Source organism: Hyperoodon ampullatus, assembly GCF_949752795.1.
Source record: "Hyperoodon ampullatus genome assembly, chromosome: 10".
Classification (NCBI taxonomy): Eukaryota; Metazoa; Chordata; class Mammalia; order Artiodactyla; family Ziphiidae; genus Hyperoodon; species Hyperoodon ampullatus.
The window spans coordinates 39,656,459-39,675,957 of record NC_136923.1 but is presented as its reverse complement, the minus strand read 5'-3'; the positions used below and the strand labels follow the sequence as shown (position 1 = coordinate 39,675,957).

Here is a 19,499-nt window from a genome sequence, read left to right as displayed (position 1 = left end):
CCCCCTCAGCAGCGAAAAACATTCAGGGCAATGGAAGGTTGAGGTGCTCCAAGTGCCCAGTGCAGTTCACCCATCTTCCCATCTTCCTAGCTGAGGGACCCAAGTGAGAACTGCCCCTCACACCAACATCCGACAATGTCAGCCCAATTCCTAACTTCGGGGACCCAACTCAAACCACAGTTGCTATACGTTCCAGTCTCAGAGAACCTGGGAGCACTCTTCAGATGATACTGGAAATTAGACTGAATTTTTATGGTCTGGCTTAGGGTGTCAACCATTTAAAGAATGCCACTGTAGGGACTTCCCTGATGGTCCAGTGGTTAAGACTTCACCTTCCAACGTAGGGGGTGTGGGTTCGATCCTGGTCAGGGAGCTAAGATCCCACATGCCTCGCAGCCAAAAAACCAAAACATAAAACAGAAGCAATATTGTAACAAATTCAGTAGACTTTAAACATGGTCCACATCAAAAAAACTTAGAAAGAAAAAAAAAGAATGCCGCTGTAGAATACAGCATTCTGAACAAGCAGCTTACAATACAAATGATTATCTGAAGTATCCTCGGCCCAGAGGTGGGGGCTGAGTCACTTAAGTGTGTGCCAAATGACTGAACAGAAAAGAAGGATCTGATCACGTAGTGCTTTTAGTCTCGGAGCCCATCTTAATCCCAAAATGCAGTAAAGGAATGCTTCATTACAACACGAAACCACTCTCCCCAAAATAGGAAAAAGGAAGTATATATGTCAACCTACTTTGAACATGCGAGGTGCCACATGAGCATCCCTTCCAGACCACATCTGCTTAATGAGCTCTGCATAGGCCTCTGCAATTTCGCCTTTCATTCCCAGAGGGTTGTCCCTGTTGATTTCAGCCTCATACTCATCTTTGAGAAAGTAGTCGGTCAGTGGTGCAGTATTGCTTAAGCACTGAAAGAGAACACGATCACAGCTTACACAACTTCTGGAAAGCACACAGAGACACAAGATAAACCCAGTTCTAAACGACCAGTGAGGGTCACGCCAACAAAATGAAGTGCTCAGCAGATTCTCTGAAGGGCTCATAACAGTAAGGCACAGCCTCCTAGAGGCTGATGGCCACATTGTGACTAGCCTCCCAGGGACACTGTTTTGGAGGGAGCTCAGCCTAAGAACTGTTTCTGAGACAAGCTCTCTGAGGGCAAAGGCTGTATATCTCAAATGCCTGACACACAGTCATTTTCAATTCAGTGGAAGAAAATAATTTTAAGATGATTTTTTTTTTATTGGAAGTGACTGAGACATTACACTATTTCATGAGAAGACAAAATATAAGTAAGCCGAAGGCAAAATGTTTTACTAGAGCCAAAACACTATGGGTGGGGAAAATCAGGATAATTAGAGAAAACAATAAATAATATTGTACCTGTGTATATTAATTTTAACTCCTTAAATTAAAAAATGAAGGTGGGTATTGGATTTTATCAAATGAGTTTTCCTACATCTATAGAGATGATCACATGGTTTTCTCCTTCATTCTGTTACTATGCTAAAAGACTGATTAATTTTTCAGGTGTTAAACCAACTTGGTTTTCCTAGCACAAACCACACCTACTTGTTATGTGTTACCACTTTTATTTAGATATCATTGATTTTGATTTGCTAAAATTTTATCTACATTATTTGTGTCTACAGTTATGAGATACGATAGTCTAAAATTTTTGTTTTTAGAAATTCTTGTCATATTTTGGCATCAGAGCATCCTGCCTTGTAAAATGATTTGGGGTGCTGAAAGAAGATAGGCATGATTGGTATTTCTGCCTTAAATCTTTGAATACATTCACCAATTCACAAGAATTTTCTCTTTAACCACTGGACAACCCATCAGTCATGCCATATAATAAAGCCCCAATAAAAATTCTGGACACCAAAACTCAAGTGAGTTTTCATACCTGGCAATGCTCCATGCCTACTGTTACACATCAATGCCAGGAAAGTAAAGCATCCTGACTCCACTGGAAGAGGGCAACAGAAGCTCTTCACTGAGAACCCTAGCCTCTGCCCTACTCCCTTCTTAGCCTTGCCTAATTTTAAATCTGTATCCTTTCCCTATAACATACCATAACTGTGAGTATAGTTTCTTTTAAGTGAGTCTACAAGTCTTTCTAGCAAATTAACAAAACTGAGGGTGGTCTTAGGGAGCCCCAAACTTGCAGCTGGTGTCAGAAGTGAAGGCAGTACTAAGGACTGTGCCCTCCTAACTTTGCAGTTGGACCCAAACTCCAGCCCATGCCCAAAACAGTACCATCACATAGTATGTGCCCCCAAAATATTTGATGGATGAATAAATGAGGTTTCAAAGGGAGGATTTTAGGATTTTCTTCAAGCAGGGGCATGAGGTGAGACAGCTCACTGGTGAAAAGATGGTCAACTTCAAGCAGGAATAATTTGCCTTGGTACCAGCTGCTGTGAGGTCTCATCCCATTAGAGATCAACCAGGCAAGTATTCCAGTACTCTCTGAGATCATTCCCTAATGGTCAACAAAATTCAACATACTTTCACTGTGAAACCAAACCTATAACTGATTAAGAAGACATTTTGAAGCCAGGAACCCTGATGAGGCCATTCTGTACTACCCAGTGGGACGTGCCTTGGCAGGGATCCCTGAAGTACTAACAAAGGGTCGTTAGGGACCCCTGGGAGAGGATCCTCCCAACACCTTAGAGGCCACACCTACTTGAGCCTCAAGTACTGTGAAGACACAGTGTTACTGAGATGGCAGCTCTGCCCTCTACCTGCAAGGCCGAGTTCATGAAGCAGGTGTTTCCCAGGTTTCCAAGTCCACAGAGCCCAGGTTGTACATGAGTTGATGGAGACTCCTGACAATTATACGAAGCAGAGAAGCCAGATCCACTGGAAAACATAACCCACATCAGCAATAAAAGTGAGTGCTGCTCACATGCCCTCAGGATGCCTTTTGGGGCTCCGCTGGGGCCTCTAGAATTCTCACTTGATAATAACCCCGTGAGACAAGGTCTCTTTACTCCCCTCCCCAGCCCTCCAGCCCCCCCAACTCCCTGCCTTGATTTGACATGATAACGGGTGGTGAGCACATCCTTAAGGGAAGAAATGCTGTTTGAATCCTCTGCTCTCAGGCTTTGGCAAATGCTAATTTTGTATCCCTCCAGAAGGCTAACTGCCAGGTGACTTCGGGGAAGAACACTGGTTACCAAGATCAAAGCTTGCACCTGTCACCACCCACCAGGCCACACTCAGTCTTGACTGTGCCTGAGTGTGCATGCACTCTCTCTCTCGCCTGACCTTCCTCTTCCACCCTTTCCGTGCTCTATGGCAGGTGCTCCTGAAACACTCGGAGAAAGGATCACAGCCATGCAGAGGGGAAACAGGCAGGGTCTTCCCACAGCCAACAGTCATCCCCGCATAGCTATTCTGCCAGACAACCAGCCCATTCCTTCACAGACAAATGCATGGACCCCCATGACCACCAACTGACTTAGGCTGTGGGGAAAACACCAGCTCGCAGGAAGAAAAGCAATGTACATCAGAACTAGGAGGCACAATTTACTGTGGGTATGAAATGGAGCAAGACACCACATGCAGCATGTTCCCATGGGGAGCCCTAATCCCACTATGCTTAGTGTAGCAGCAGAGGAGCTGTCCAGGTACGGCCTGGGAAAGGACTCAGAGGGAAGGGAAGCAAAGTGAAAGGACCTGCTCTTACCCCCTGCTGACACCGGAACTGTGCATCCCAGAGGTGTTAGTGCTATCACCATTTGAAATGGGAGAGGCAGATACTGAGGAATAGGGACTTGCTGATGATGTTGGAGAGGTAGTAAAATTTCTGCTAGGCGCAGTGCTTGATCTGGGAGAGAGAAGCAGAAACAATGCTACTGACGTTTTGCAAAAAGCAAGCCCTATTTAATGCCTTAAGTCTCTTCTCAAGAAATAAATGTTCTCCATATTCAGTTATTTAACATTAATTGCAAAAAGCCCATTTTCATGCTAATTTTATTTAAGTGAGAGTAAAGAAATTAATTGAGCTTCCTGTCTCATTCATCCACGTGGTCATGTATATGAATCTTTCAGTAGGATAAAACACAAGGTTGATCTTCAGGGCATCCTGGTTTGATTTACAAATGATAAGCTTCCCTAAATTTTAAGAGCTACCAGTGAAAAGACAAAGAAAAATGGTAATAAGAGATGAATTTCCCCCAAAGTACTTGACCCAGATTAAACAGGTGGCTATAACAGAATAGGAAAATGGCGATTTAGTTTCACTGTGCTATTTGACGAAATTCCTTTTGTTTCCTTAAATTTACCAAATGTGAATAACCTCTGTTTCAAACTCATGTTTCAATATTTTTCATAGCACCTCATTTTAGATTTATTCCTACTTTCAGACTAATTAATTCAAGGGCTAATTGCCCCAAATCTTAAATTGATATCAAATGGGACTTCCCTGTCGGTCCAGTGGTTAAGACCCCGCGCTTCCACTGCAGGGGGCACGGGTTCGATCCCTGGAGAACTAGGATCCCACATGCCGCATGGTGCGGCTCCCCCCCCAAAAAAACTGACATCAATTTTATCAAATTTTCTACTAAAATTCATATAGGCCCATGCAGAAGAAAGTGAGTTGTCTGCATTGTTTCAAATATGTACAACTGTGATTTTCCTTCTAGATTTGGGGTTATTTTTAGAATAGAGAAAATAAATAAGATGCATTGTCCCTGCAGAGTGCCCAACCTCATGTGATCTGATGTCAACCAGGGTTCCCCTTGAGAAGACAGTGGGACGTGGCAACAAAGATGAGTGATCCTGTACCCACACTGTAGGCAGATGTCAGGGAACTATCCAGGGGCCTAAATGGGTGTCAGGAACTGAGTTCTGCTTCACATTCTGTGGTCACAGCAAGGGAGGGGGAAAGAGGGCTCCCCAGCCTCTCACCCACCCATAAGGAAACGCACCTTCTCCAATCCTGAAGAGCATCTGCTTCACTGAGCCTCATCTCAGCTGCAAAGGAGTCCAAGAACTCAGGCAGCTCCTTAAGTGAGGCTTGTCAGAGCCAAGGGCACTCTCTTCTGCCACACAGGTGACTTAAACATACACTTGAGGCCTGTCCACTGTGATGCCGGTATGCCCAGCCTCCTATGCAGGCAGGAAAGTCACTACCCAAGACTGGTATGATATGGCAGACTCAGTTATCTCAGGTCTGGAGATACTACAAGATAGCGAAATTAAATTTCTGACATACAGAACCTCAAGGCACATGGCTTAACACTCCCCTTTTTAGTAACTGTTCACTGGTAACTTATTTTATTCCCTGAACTTAAAAGGGCAAAAATCCATATAAAGCCACTACAAGTATCCAAGACGTATCAACTTCTTAAACAGACAACATTCTGGTTGAAATGAAAGAAAACAGGGAATTCCCTGTGGTCCAGTGGTTAGGACTCTGCACCTTCACTGCCAAGGGCGTGGGTTTGATCCCTGGTCAGCAAATTGGGATCCTGCAGGCCGCATGGAGTGGCCAAAAAAATAAATTAATTTAAAAAAACAAAAAAAAGAAAAAAAATTTTATTTGACATTCGTTTAAAATGTTCTAGAAAATACTGCCAGTAGTTTACAGAGTAAATTCGGTCAAAAAGAAATCCAACAGTGATTACATAAGGATATTTTTTATATGCCTGAAAACTTATATAATACAAAGTTTTTGTTTGTTATTTTACTCTACCTTTGACAGACAAATCAAAAAGCAAGACCTCTGTGCAGAAGTGACTTGTATCTGAGAAACGCTTGGGCATTGGTCACTTGTCACCAGGCAACTTCAGAGCACACCCTAGGGCACTGCAAGCCAGGAAGCAGGCAACGGTAGGAAACAGCTGACATGAAGCAAGACCTCATTCTCAAACATGACCAAGTCTCATGCAACAAACTTTCTGAAAACAGAGGCTACATCTCCAAATAAGGATCCCTCTGCTCCTAAAAGATACTCTGGTTAAGCCTCTGGTCTCCTGGCACCTTTCTACTGAGATATTTCCTGATCCTAGGCATGTCCGGTCATTATCATCACAACAAAAACATGCCCTGACGTATGGCTGAGGCTCTGTAACATATTCATGCCTGCCCTCCTTGCTCCATTGCTCTCTGTTTGCCTCTCAGATGTTCTCCAGGCCAAATGCCACTCTGAGGATGAGTCTACTCTTTAAGCCCACCCTCTGACCTCAGGTATTCAGAGGCCAGCATCTGGCATTATCATTAAGACAACAATCAACTCTTAGGCAGAATCCTCACTGCCTTCACAACATCCTAAGCTGTGATCTCTCCCTCCACCAACAGTGTTAACCCTCATATGCATGCAACTCAAATCTCTATTTCAGAAACACTGGCTTCTTCCAGCTCTGGGCAAGCAGCCTTTAAAGGGGACCGCGGTGTAGAGCTAACCAGGCCTTATAGACATCAGGCAAGTAAAGTTAGAGAGAATTAAAGAGTTAGAGAGGGGCTTCCCTGGTGGCTCAGTGGTTGAAAATCCGCCTGCCAATGCAGGGGACGCGGGTTCGAGCCCTGGTCCAGGAAGATCTCACATGCCATGGAGCAACTAAACCCGTGCGCCACAACTACTGAGCCTGAGCTCTAGAGCTCGCGTGCCACAACTACTGAAGCCTGAGCGCCTAGAGCCCGTGCTCCACAACAAGAGAAGCCACCGCAATGCGAAGCCGGTGCACCACAACAAAGAGTAGCCCCTGCACCGCAACAAAGAGTAGCCCCCACTCACCACAACTAGAGAAAGCCTGTGTGCAACAACGAAGACCCAACGAAGCCAAAATTAAATAAATAAAGTTATTTAAAAAAAAAATAAAGAGTTCGACAAACAGAAAAAATGAGGTCAGATCTATAGAGAACCTTGGAAGCACTAATACAGAGGTTGGAGCAATCCACAGGAAGGAAAAAACCATCTGAAAATGCTCAGTTTACCAGGTGGCTCTCACTAGTGAATAAAGGAGCTGAATGAAAACAATTTCATTATGCTGTTCTCCTGTCAGGATATATGTAAAATTGATTCTACAAGTGGGTTAAAAAAAAAAAAAGGATTAAGCCAATCATTGTCTTTCCCTGGATGACATACTCACTTGATGTACTTTCCCATTCCCTCAATTTTATCCTGTGTCATCTCTGACAGACAACATACTACTGAACAGGGCTAGTTTAAAAAAAAAAGTCTGATTTGAGAGCTTCTCTTTTTAATGAGTTGAACCCATCTACAGTTATTCTAATTACTGTTATAGCTGGACTTAATTCAATCTCCCTTGTTTTCTAATAACCATACTTTTCAGTTGTTTTTTCCCTTCTTTCTTGCCTTCCATCTGAGTTTCCCTTATTTTATTTTATTCATTTATTTTATTTTTAATTTTTTTATTTATTTGCTTTTATTTTTGGCTGTGTTGGGTCTTTGTTGCAGCACGGAAGGAAAACCACATTCACAGACAGACAAAATGAAAAGCCAGAGGACTTTGTACCAGATGAAGGAACAAGATAAAACCGTAGAAAAACAACTAAATGAAGTGGAGCTAGGCAACCTTCCAGAAAAAGAATTCAGAATAATGATAGTGAAGATGATCCAGGACCTTGGAAAAAGAACGGAGGCAAAGATCGAGAAGATGCAAGAAATATTTAAGAAAGACCTAGAAGGGGCCTCCCTGGTGGCGCAGTGGTTGAGAGTCCGCCTGCCGATGCAGGGGATACGGGTTCGTGCCCCGGTCTGGGAGGATCCCATATGCCGCGGAGCGGCTGGGCCCGTGAGCCATGGCTGCTGAGCCTGCGCATCCGGAGCCTGTGCTCCGCAACGGGAGAGGCCACAACAGTGAGAGGCCCGCATACCACAAAAAAAAAAAAAAAAAGAAAGACCTAGAAGGATTAAAGAATGAACAAAGATGAACACTACAATAACTGAAATGAAAAATACACTAGAAGGAATCAACAGCAGAATAACTAAGGCAGAAGAACGGATAAGTGACCTGGAAGACAGAATGGTGGAATTCACTGCCACAGAACAGAATAAAGAAAAAAGAATGAAAAGAAATGAAGACAGCCTAAGAGACCTCTAGGACAACATTAAATGCAACAACATTCGCATTATAGGGGTCCAGGAAGGAGAAGAGAGAGAGAGAAAGGACCAGAGAAAATATTTGAAGAGATTATAGTCTAAAACTTCCCTAACATGGGAAAGGAAATAGCCACCCAAGTCCAGGAAGTGCAGAGAGTCCCAGGCAGGATAAACCCAAGGAGAAACACACCAAGACACATAGTAATCAAATTGACAAAAATTAAAGACAAAGAAAAATTACTGAAAGCAACAAGGGAAAAATGACAAATAACATACAAGGGAACTCCCATAAGGTTAACAGCTGATTTCTCAGCAGAAACTCTACAAGCCAGAAGGGAATGGCATGATATATTTAAAGCGATGAAAAGGAAGAACCTACAACCAAGATTACTCTACCCGGGAAGGATCTCATTCAGATTCAATGGAGAAATCAAAAGCTTTACAGACAAGCAAAAGCTAAGAGAATTCAGCACCACCAAACCAGCTCTACAACAAATGCTAAAAGAACTTCCCTAAGTGGGAAACACAAGAGAAGAAAAGGACCTACAAAAAGAAGCCCATAACAATTAAGAAAATGGTAAGGGGCTTTCCTGGTGGCACAGTGGTTAAGAATCCACCTGCCAATGCAGGGGACACGGGTTCGAGCCCTGGTCCGGGAAGATCCCACATCCTGTGGAGCACCTGGGCCCGTGTGCCACAACTACTGAGCCTGTGCTCTAGAGCCCGCGAGTCACAACTACTGAGCCAATGAGCCACAACTACTGAGCCCGTGAGCCACAACTACTGAGCCCACAAACCACAACTACTGAGCCCGCACACCTAGAGCCCATGCTTCGCAACGAAGAGTAGTCCCCGCTTGCCGCAACTAGAGAAAGCCCGTGTGCCGCAACGAAGACCCAAAGTAGCCAAAAATAAATAAATTAAATAAATAAAATATCATTTAAAAAAAAAAAAGAAAGAAAATGGTAATAGGAACATACATATCAATAATTACCTTAAATGTGAATGGATTAAATGCTCCAACCAAAAGACACAGGCTTGCTGAATGGATATAAAAACAAGACCCATATATATGCTGTCTGCAAGAGACCCACTTCAGACCTAGGGACACATACAGACTGAAAGCGAGGGGATGGAAAAAGATATTCCATGCAAATGTAAATCAAAAGAGAGCTGGAGTAGCAATACTCATATCAGATAAAATAGACTTTAAAATAAAGAATGTTACAAGAGACAAGGAAGGACACTACATAATTATCAAGGGATCAATCCAAGAAGAAGATATAACAATTATAAATATATATGCACCCAACATAGGAGCAATTCAATACATAAGGCAACTGCTAACAGCTATGAAAGACGAAATCGACAGTAACACAATAATAGTGGGGGACTTTAACACCTCACTTACACCAATGGACAGATCACCGAGACATAAAATTAATAAGGAAACACAAGCTTTAAATGACACAATAGACCAGATAGATTTAATTGATATTTATAGGACATTCCATCCCAAAACAGCAGATTACACTTCTTTTTTTTAAATTTCTTTAAGGCTAAGTTTTGTGTTTTTTAAAAATAAATTTATTTATTTATTTATTTTTAGCTGTGTTGGGTTCTTCATTGCTCTGCATGTGCGTTCTCTAGTTGCAGCGAGTGGGGGCTTCTCATTGCGGGGGCTTCTCTTGTTGCGGAGCATGGGCTCCAGGCACGCATGCTTCAGTAGTTGTGGCACACGGGCTCAGTAGCTGTGACTCGCAAGCTCTAGAGCACAGGCTCAATAGCTGTGGTACACTGGTTTAGTTGCTCCGCGGCATGTGGGATCTTCCCGGACCAGAGCTCAAACCAGTGTCCCCTGCATTGGCAGGTGGATTCTTAACCACTGCGCCACCAGGGAAGTCCTACACTTTCTTCTCAAGTGTGCACAGAACATTCTCCAGGATAGATCATATATTGGGTCACAAAGCAAGCCTCAGTGAATTTAAGAAAATTGAAATCATATCAAGCATCTTTTCCGACCACACCACTATGAGCTTAGAAACAAATTACAGGGAAAAAAACATAAAAAACACGAAGACATGGAGGCTAAACAATACATTACTAAATAACCAAGAGATCACTGAAGAAATCAAAGAGGAAATCAAAAAATACCTAGAGACAAATGACAATGAAAACACGACGATCCAAAACCTATGGGATGCAGCAAAAGCAGTTCTAAGAGGGAAGTTTATATCAATACAAGCCCACCTCAAGAAACAAGAAAAATCTCAAATAAACAATCTAAACTTACACCTAAAGGAACTAGAGAAAGAAGAACAAACAAAACCCAAAGTTAGCAGAATGAAAGAAATCATAAAGATCAGAGCAGAAATAAATGAAATAGGAACAAAGAAAACAAGAGCAAAGATCAATAAAACTAAAAGCTGGTTCTTTGAAAAGATAAACAAAACTGAAAAACCTTTAGCCAGACTCATTAAGAGGGAGAGGACTCAAATCAATAAAATTAAAAATGAAAAAGGAGAAGTTACAACGGACACCGCAGAAATACAAAGCATCCTAACAGACTACTACAAGCAACTCCATGCCAATAAAATGGACAACCTGAAAGAAATGGACAAATTCTTAGAAAGGTATAACCTTCCAAGACAGGACCAGGAAGAAATAGAAAATATGGACAGACCAATCACAAGTAATGAAATTGAAACTGTGATTAACTATCTTCCAACAAACAAAAGTCCAGGACCAGATGGCTTCACAGGTGAATTCTATCAAACATTTAAAGAAGAGCTAACACCCATCCTTCTCAAACTTCCAAAAAATTGCAGAGGAAGGAACACTCTCAAACCCATTCTATGAGGTCACCATCACCCTGATACCAAAACCAGACAAAGATACTACAAAAAAAGAAAATTACAGACCAGTATCACTGATGAATATAGATGCAAAAATCCTCAACAACACATTAGCAAACAGAATCCAACAACACATTAAAAGGATCATATAGCATGATCAAGTAGGATTTATCCCAGGGATGCAAGGATTCTTCAGTATACGCAAATCAATTAATGTGATACACCATATTAACAAATTGAAGAATAAAAACCATATAATCATCTCAACAGATGCAGAAAAAGCTTTTGACAAAATTCAGCAATGATTTATGATAAAAACTCTCCAGAGGGGCTTCCCTGGTGGGGCAGTGGTTAAGAGTCCGCCTGCTGATGCAGGGGACACGGGTTCGTGCCCCGATCCGGGAGGATCCCACATGCCGCAGAGCGGCTGGGCCCATGAGCCATAGCCGCTGAGCCTGCGCATCCGGAGCCTGTGCTCCGCAACGGGAGGGGCCACAACAGTGAAAGGCCCACGTACCACAAAAAAAAAAAAAAAAAAAAAAAAAAAACTCTCCAGAAAGTGGGCACAGAGGGAACCTACCTCAACATCATAAAGGCCATATACAACAAACCCACAGCAAACATCATTCTCAATGGTGAAAAAACTGAAAGCATTTCCTCTAAGATCAGGAAAAAGACAAGGATGTCCACTCTCACCACTATTATTCAACACAGTTTTGGAAGTCCTAGCCACAGCGATCAGAGAAGAAAAAGAAATAAAAGGAATACAAACTGGAAAAGAAGAAGTAAAACTGTCACTGTTTGCAGATGACATGATACTATACACAGAGAATCCTAAAGATGCCACCAGAGAAATACTAGAGCTAACCAATGAATTTGGTAAAGTTGCAGGATACAAAATTAATGCACAGAAATCTCTTGCATTCCTATACACTAACAACAAAAGATCAGAAAGAGAAATTAAGGAAACAATCCCATTCACATTGCAACAAAAAGAATAAAATACCTAGGAATAAACCTACCTAAGGAGGTAAAAGACCTGTACTCAGAAAACTAGAAGACACTCATGAAAGAAGTCAAAGATGACACAAACAGATGGAGAGATATACCATGTTCTTGGACTGGAAGAATCAATATTGTGAAAATGACTATACTACCCAAAGCAATCTACAGATTTAATGTGATCCCTATCAAATTACCAGTGGCATTTTTTTACAGAACTAGAACAAAAAATATTAAAATTTGTATGGAGACACAAAAGACCCCGAACAGCCAAAGCAGTCTTGAGGGAAAAAAACGGAGCTGAAGGATCAGACTTCCTGACTTCAGACGATACTACAAAGCTACAGTAATCAAGACAATATGGTACTGGCACAAAAATGGAAATATACATCAATGGAACAGCATAGAAAGCCCAGAGATAAACCCACACACCTATGGTCAACTAATCTATGACAAAGTAGGCAAGGATATACAATGGAGAAAAGACAGTCTCTTCAATAAGTGGTGCTGGGAAAACTGGACAGCTACATGTAAAAGAATGAAATTGAACACTCCCTAACACCATACACAAAAATAAACTCAAAATGGAAGACCAGACACTATAAAACTCTTAGAGGAAAACATAGGAAGAACATTCTTTGACATAAATCACAGCAAGATCTTTTTTGATCCACCTCCTAGAGTAATAGAAATAAAAACAAAATAAACAAATGGGACCTAATGAAACTTAAAAGCTTTTGCACAGCAAAGGAAACTACAAACATGACGAAAAGACAACCCTCAGAATGGGAGAAAATATTTACAAATGAATCAACCGACAAAGGATTAATCTCCAAAATATATAACAGTTCATGCAGCTCAACATTAAAAAAGCAAACAACCCAATCCAAAAATGGTCAGAAGACCTAAATAGACATTTCTCCAAAGAAGACTTATAGATGGCCAAGAAGCACATGAAAAGCTGTTCAACATCACTAATTATTAGAGAAATGCAAGTCAAAACTACAATGAGGTATCACCTCACACAAGTCAGAATGGGCATCATCAGAAAACCTACCAACAACAAATGCTGGAGAGGGTGTGGAGAAAAGGGAACCCTCTTGCTCTGTTGGTGGGAATGTAAATTGATACAGCCACTATGGAGAACAGTACGGAGGTTCTTTAAAAAACTAAAAATAGAATTACCATATAACCCAGCAATCCCACTACTGGGCAAATACCCAGAGAAAGCCATAATTTAAAAAGACACACGCATGGGCTTCCCTGGTGGCGCAGTGGTTAAGAATCCACCTGCCAATGCAGGGGACACAGGTTCAAGCCCTGTTCTGGGAAGATTCCACATGCCACGGAACAACTAAGCCCATGCGCCACAGCTACTGAGCCTGCGTTCTAGAGCCCTCAAGCCACAACTATTGAGCCCGAGTGCCACAACTACTGAAGCCCGCGCGCCTAGAGCCTGTGCTCTGCAACAAGAGAAGCCACCCAATGAGAAGCCCACGCACCGCAAGGAAGGGTAGCTCCTGCTCACCACAACTAGAGAAAAGCCCGCACGCAGCAACAAACACCCAATGCAGCCAAAAATAAAAATAAAAATGAATAAATAAATAAGTAAGTAAGTAAGGCACATGCACCCCAATGTTCACTGCAGCACTATTTACAATACCCAGGTCATGGAAGCAACCTAAATGCCCATCGACAGACGAATGGATAAAGAAGATGTGGTACATATATACAATGGAATATTACTCAGCCATAAAAAGGAACGAAATTGGGTCATTTGTAGAGACGTGCATGGATCTAGAGACCGTCATAAAGAGTGAAGTAAGTCAGAAAGAGAAAAACAAGTATCATATATTAACGCATATATGTGGAAACTTGAAAAATGATATAAATGAACTGGTATGCAGGGTAGAAATAGACACACAGATGTAGAGAACAAACGTATGAACACCAAGGGGGGAAAGTGGTGGGGGTGGTGGTGGTGGGGTGGGATGAACTGGGAGATTGAGATTGACATGTATACACTAATATGTATAAAATGAATAACTAATAAGAACCTGCTATATAAAAAAATAAATTAAATTAAAAAAATTTTTTTTAAAAAGGTTTGGTTTTTTTTCCCCTTTCACCTCCCCATGGCTATTCTTCTGTTCTTCTTTAGTTTACAAATCCCAAGTTTTAGTTAGAGCCCTTCCAACTGCTAAAAGGCACTTCCCAGCCTCCTTTGAAGCCAGGTGTGGTCATATAATCGGCCAGAGATGTAAAGGCAGATCTTGTATGTGATTTCTGGGAAATTTCTTTAAAAGGAAGGGGCATGTCCTTTTTCCCAATTCCTCCTCAGCTACTTGAATGCAGGTATGATTGGTTCAGCTCCAGCGGTCATCATGGACCGAGTTGACCACCTTTAAAGTTGAAGCCACGCACAGTAGAGCAACATGACAAAACAGCTGGATTTCTAATAACAGCAGCATTGAACTGCCCACCTCAGAAATTCTTTTTGGAAAGATATAACCATCTACATTGCTCGACATGCTAATTTTCAGGTCTTTCTTCATTGCCACCAGGGCTTTCCTAATCAATACACCATGTTATATAAAAGATGTAAATTCTACTTTTGTATTTCTGGTAGTTACTCCACTAACTTACTAGGATCTATAACTGTTTTTATTTTTCCCCATCAATTACTTCAACTTATTAACTACATTTCCCTGCAAAAGTAGTTCAGGACATTCTCATCTCTCTTTACTGCTTCCTGTCTCCTCACCTGTCTTCCATGTTGGGAGTACCCAGTATTTACTTCTGGATTGTTATTGATAAAGGCTGCTTTCTTTTTCTTTTAATTAATTAATTTATTTATTTATTTTTGGCTGTGTTGGGTCTTTGTTGCTGTGCACAAGCTTTCTTTTTAGTTGTGGTGAGTGGGGGCTACTCTTCGTTGCAGTGTGCGGGCCTCTCACTGTCGTGGCTTCTCGTTGTGAAGCACAGGCTCTAGGCACGCAGGCTTCAGTAATTGTGGCATGTGGGCTCAGTAGTTGTGGCTTGCGGGCTCTAGAGCTCAGGCTCATTAGTTGTAGCGCACGGGCTTAGTTGCTCCATGGCATGTGGGATCTTCCCAGGCCAGGGCTCGAACCCATGTCCCTTGCATTGGCAGGCAGATTCTTAACCACTGTGCCACCAGGGAAGCCCCTAAAGGCTGCTTTCTTAAACCTTTCTTCTTACTATTACTAAACATTTTAAAAAACTTTTTATTGAAGTATATTACAGAGAGAAATATATACATTATGAGAGTACAAAAATCAAGACATTCCTGGGAATTCCCTGGTGGTCCAGTGGTTAGGACTTGGCAATTTCATAGGCATGGCCTGGGTTCAATCCCTGGTTGGGGAACTAAAATCCCAAGAGGCATGGCACAGCCAAAAAAAAAATCAAGACATTCTCACCAAGCGAATATCCCTATATAACCAGTACCCTCAGACCAAAAAACAACACAGCACCACCCCCCAGGTGTCTTCCTCATGCTCCCTGCAGTCATGATTCTTCCCTAAGCTAACCTCCATCAAGACCTTGACACCCATAGATCAGTTTTGCCAATTCTTAAGCTTTATATCAAGGGACTCAAACAGTATGCCACGTTTTGTGTCTGGCTTCTCATTCACATGGTTCATGAGATTCAATGTTGCTGTGGCTGGAGAGAATTCTATTGTGTGCATACACCACAATTTATCTATCCATTCTATTTTTGGTGGACATTTGGGTTAGCTCCAGTTTGTGACTATGACAAGCTGTGCTGTTGTGAACATCTTTGAATGTATCTTTAAGTGAATGTGAGATGTATTTCTGTATGCCTAAGAGTGGATTGCTGGGTTGTAGAATATGCACACAATTCGTCATTTAGTACTTGTTATTAAACCTTCTAAAGTCACTATACCAATTTATATGCCCCATCAGCAGGGTCCAACACCTCTACAACACTTGACACTATCTGTCTTTTTCATGTAACCATTCTGGGGGATGTGCAGAAGCACTGCATTATGGTTTTAATTTGCCATTTCTGGATGACTGCTGAAGTTGAGCACCTCTCCATATGCTCGCTAGCCACAAGGTAGCCTCTTTTTTTTTTTTTTTAATTTTATTTATTTTTGGCTGTGTTGGGTCTTCGTTGCTGCGCGTGGGCTTTCTCTGGTTGTGGAGAGTGGGGGCTACCCTTTGTTGCAGTGTGCAGCCTTCTCATTGCGATGGCTTCTCTTTTTGCAGAGCATGGGCTCTAGGTACACGGGCTTCAGTAGTTATGGCATGAGGGCTCAGTAGTTGTGGCTTGCCGGCTCTAGAGTGCAGGCTCAGTAGTTGTGGCGCACAGGCTCAGCTGCTCCGCGGCATGTGGGATCTTCCCGGACCAGGGCTCAAACCCATGTCCCCTGCACTGGCTGGCAGATTCTTAACCACTGTGCCACCAGGGAAGTCTGGTAGCCTCTTTCTTAAAGTGACTGTTATAGGTTTTCTTGCCCTTTTTTCTAGAAGGGGTGTCTGACTTTTTCTTACTGACATTAAGGGGTTTCTTTGAAATTCTGGATATAAACAATCTGTCAGACATACGTATTGCAAATACCTTTCTCACTCTGTGGCTTGCCTTTTCACTCTTTTAGAACAGTCCTGAACTTAAAAGTCATCCACTCGGGCTTCCCTGGTAGCGCAGTGGTTGAGAATCCACCTGCCAATGCAGGGGACACGGGTTGGAGCCCTTGTCCAGGAAGATCCCACATGCCGCAGAGCAACTAAGCCCATGAGCCACAACTACTGCAGCCCGCGCGCCTAGAGCCCTTGCTCCACAACAAGAGAAGCCACTGCAATGAGAAGCCTGTGCACCACAATGAAGAGTAGCCCCCGCTCACCACTAGAGAGAAGTCCGCACACTGCAACGAAGACCCAACGCATCCAAAAATAAAAATAAATAAATTTATTAAAAAAAAAAAAACCTTAGGAAAAAAAAAGTTATCCACTCTATCCACGTCCTCCTCTATGGTTTGTGGTGCTGTGTCTTGTGTAAAAAATCTTTGCTTACTCCAAAGTCATAAACTCCTTGCTTTTCTGGTCAACAGAACACTTCACTAGTTGTATACTTTCCCTTACACCTTCTGGATTTTACTGCCTGCTCCTGGACGCTAACACTACTTCCCCCAAGAGGCTTTCAAAGAGGAGCTCTGTGTAGAAAACTTTCTAAAGTCATCTATGCCAGAGAAAATTATCTTTACATTCAGATAACAGTTTAGTAGGTTTTAAAATTCTAGTTTTAAAGTTATCTGCCTTTGGGACTTCCTTGGTGGTCCAGTGAGTAAGACTCTGCACTCCCAATGCAGGGGGCCCGGGTCTGATCCCTGGTTGGGGAACTAGATCCCGCACGCATGCCACAACTAAGAGCCTGCGTGCCGCAACTAAGAGCCTGTGTGCTGCAACTAAAGATCCTGTGTGTTTGGGCTTCCCTGGTGGCACAGTGGTTAAGAATCCACCTGCCAGTGCAGGAGACATGTGTTTGAGCCCTGGTCCGGGAAGATCCCACATGCCGCAGAGCAAATGAGCCCGTGCACCACAACTACTGAACCCAGCGCACCCTAGAGCCCGTGCTCTGCAACGAGAGGCCACTGCAGTGAGAAGCCCGCACACTGCAAAGAAGAGTAGCCTCCACTCGCTGCAACTAGCGTGCTGCAACGAAGACCCAACACAGCCAAAAATAAATAAATAAATTTAAATAAATAAATAATAAAGATCCCATGTGTCACAGCTAAGACCTGGCCTAAATAATAAGACAGCCTAAATAAATATTTAAAGTTTTCTTACTTTGATACTGAAAAAGTATCTCCTAGGTCCATTGTGGCTGTTGGGAAGTTTGATATTAGCTGCTTCTCACCGTGACTTTCTCTTTCAAACAGATTTGACATTTTCCCTACATCTTTGTTGTTAAATTTCAATCTAACGTGTCTTGGTGTGGGCTTTGTTTTTTCTGTCGTGTTTAGCATTCTTTACATTTAAGATGTATCCTCTTTTATGATTTCTGAGAAACTCTTGGTCATTATTTCTTCTAACATTTTCTTCCCCTTGTCCCTCATTTCCTCTCTGCTTCTGAGATTCCTATTATCTGGACAGTGACATTTCTACTCCCACCCTCCACAGCACTTTTCTTCTATTATCTTCCACCTCCTTATCCCCTAGCATTCTTCAACCTGACCTTCCGACTTCTACACTCAAGTCTTGAGCTACACCCATTCTGCTACTCAACCCAGCCCCCGAATTCTCTGTTCCCACAGAGGTATCTCCTTGTTCCTGTTTCATGTACCCATTTCCTCTTTTTCCATTATGCTTCTTCCGTCCTCCTAAGCAGCTGGGAATATGAATTCTGCTCCAACTAGCACAACCTGTCAATTTGTCACTTTCCTTTAATTCTCACTATACTTGTCAGCTTCCCGTTGTGGCTCCCTGTGAGCCGTTCACCAGGTGAGATCACCCCGCTCCTCACTCACCACACCCCTCAAATGAGCTCCCCACCTCACAGAAAGGCAAAGACGGAAGCTAGAGTCTCACAAGGATCACAGGCCGACCGCCGCAGCATCTCTTGGGCCTCATCCCCTCAGCCCTCCTGTCATCCCTCCAAGCACCAGCCATAACAAACTCCTGCTGGCCTTCAACCGGGCCTGCTCTGCCTCAGGATTTCTCCATCTGCTGTCACCTCTGCCTCACAAAGCTGTTCTCCACACCACACTCACTGCTGATTCCCTCGCCTTCTTCATGACCATGTTCAAATGGTACCTCAGCGGGGCCTCCCCATCGGCCTGTTTAAATATGCCCAAAGCCTTAGCACTTGCTTATTTTCTTCCCTGATTTTTTCCCACAGTACTTGTAAATCTTCAGACGTGTATTTTTTAAATTTATCTATTTTCTGCTCCTTGAGGATAGAAACTTTATTGCTGTATCCTTGGCAACTAGAACAGCGTCCGGCACTACTGAGGGAGTAGGGAGGCGAATGTGCCTTAGGACTTCTGCTCTGAGCTCATTCACCATTGGACACCCTCTACCAGGAGACTCAAACCTTCAGGGCATCTCAATGAGGCACTCCTCTTTTCCAAAAGCTGTTTCCCTTCACTGGAATCTCTTAGGCCTGAGGGTGTGGAAGGGATGGGGAAAAGCAACAGTAGGAAGAGAAAAAGGCACAACTGAAAAACAGTCTCCTTGGCTAGTACACACGGGCTCTTCCACTCCAAGCTGTCAACCCGACCTCACAGACTAGAATCCAAGCACCTTCTCCCAAGGGGGCTGTCGCAGTTTTTATGTTATTTTTTCTTGGTTCTGTGGCATTTCCATTCCAAGAAGGGAGTCAGCAGGCTGGGCTAGTACATTTGTTTCCTATGGCTGCTGTCACAAATTACCGCAAACTTAGTGGCTTAAACAACACAAAGTTATTATCTTACGGTTTTGGAGGTCCAAAGTCCAAAATTCTTCTCACTGAGCTAAATCAAGGTGTGGGCAGAGCTGTGTTCCTTGGTGGGGGCTCTAGGG

At 42.8% G+C, this 19,499-nt stretch overlaps 1 protein-coding gene across 2 annotated transcripts in view; it reads right to left on the bottom strand.

Annotated features, from left to right (window-relative positions):
- The window catches only part of USP4 (ubiquitin specific peptidase 4), a 49,003-nt gene that overhangs the window by 20,010 nt on the left and 9,494 nt on the right, over positions 1–19,499 (bottom strand). The window contains exons 7-9 of one of the 2 annotated variants that reach the window (XM_079713571.1): positions 3,718–3,858; positions 2,771–2,888; positions 752–925 (exon numbers count right to left, since the gene is read on the bottom strand). In XM_079713571.1, coding sequence (XP_079569697.1) covers positions 752–925; positions 2,771–2,888; positions 3,718–3,858 — 433 coding nt within the window. The remainder of the gene's footprint in view (positions 1–751; positions 926–2,770; positions 2,889–3,717; positions 3,859–19,499) is intronic. The other variant, XM_079713572.1, reaches the window with a different exon arrangement.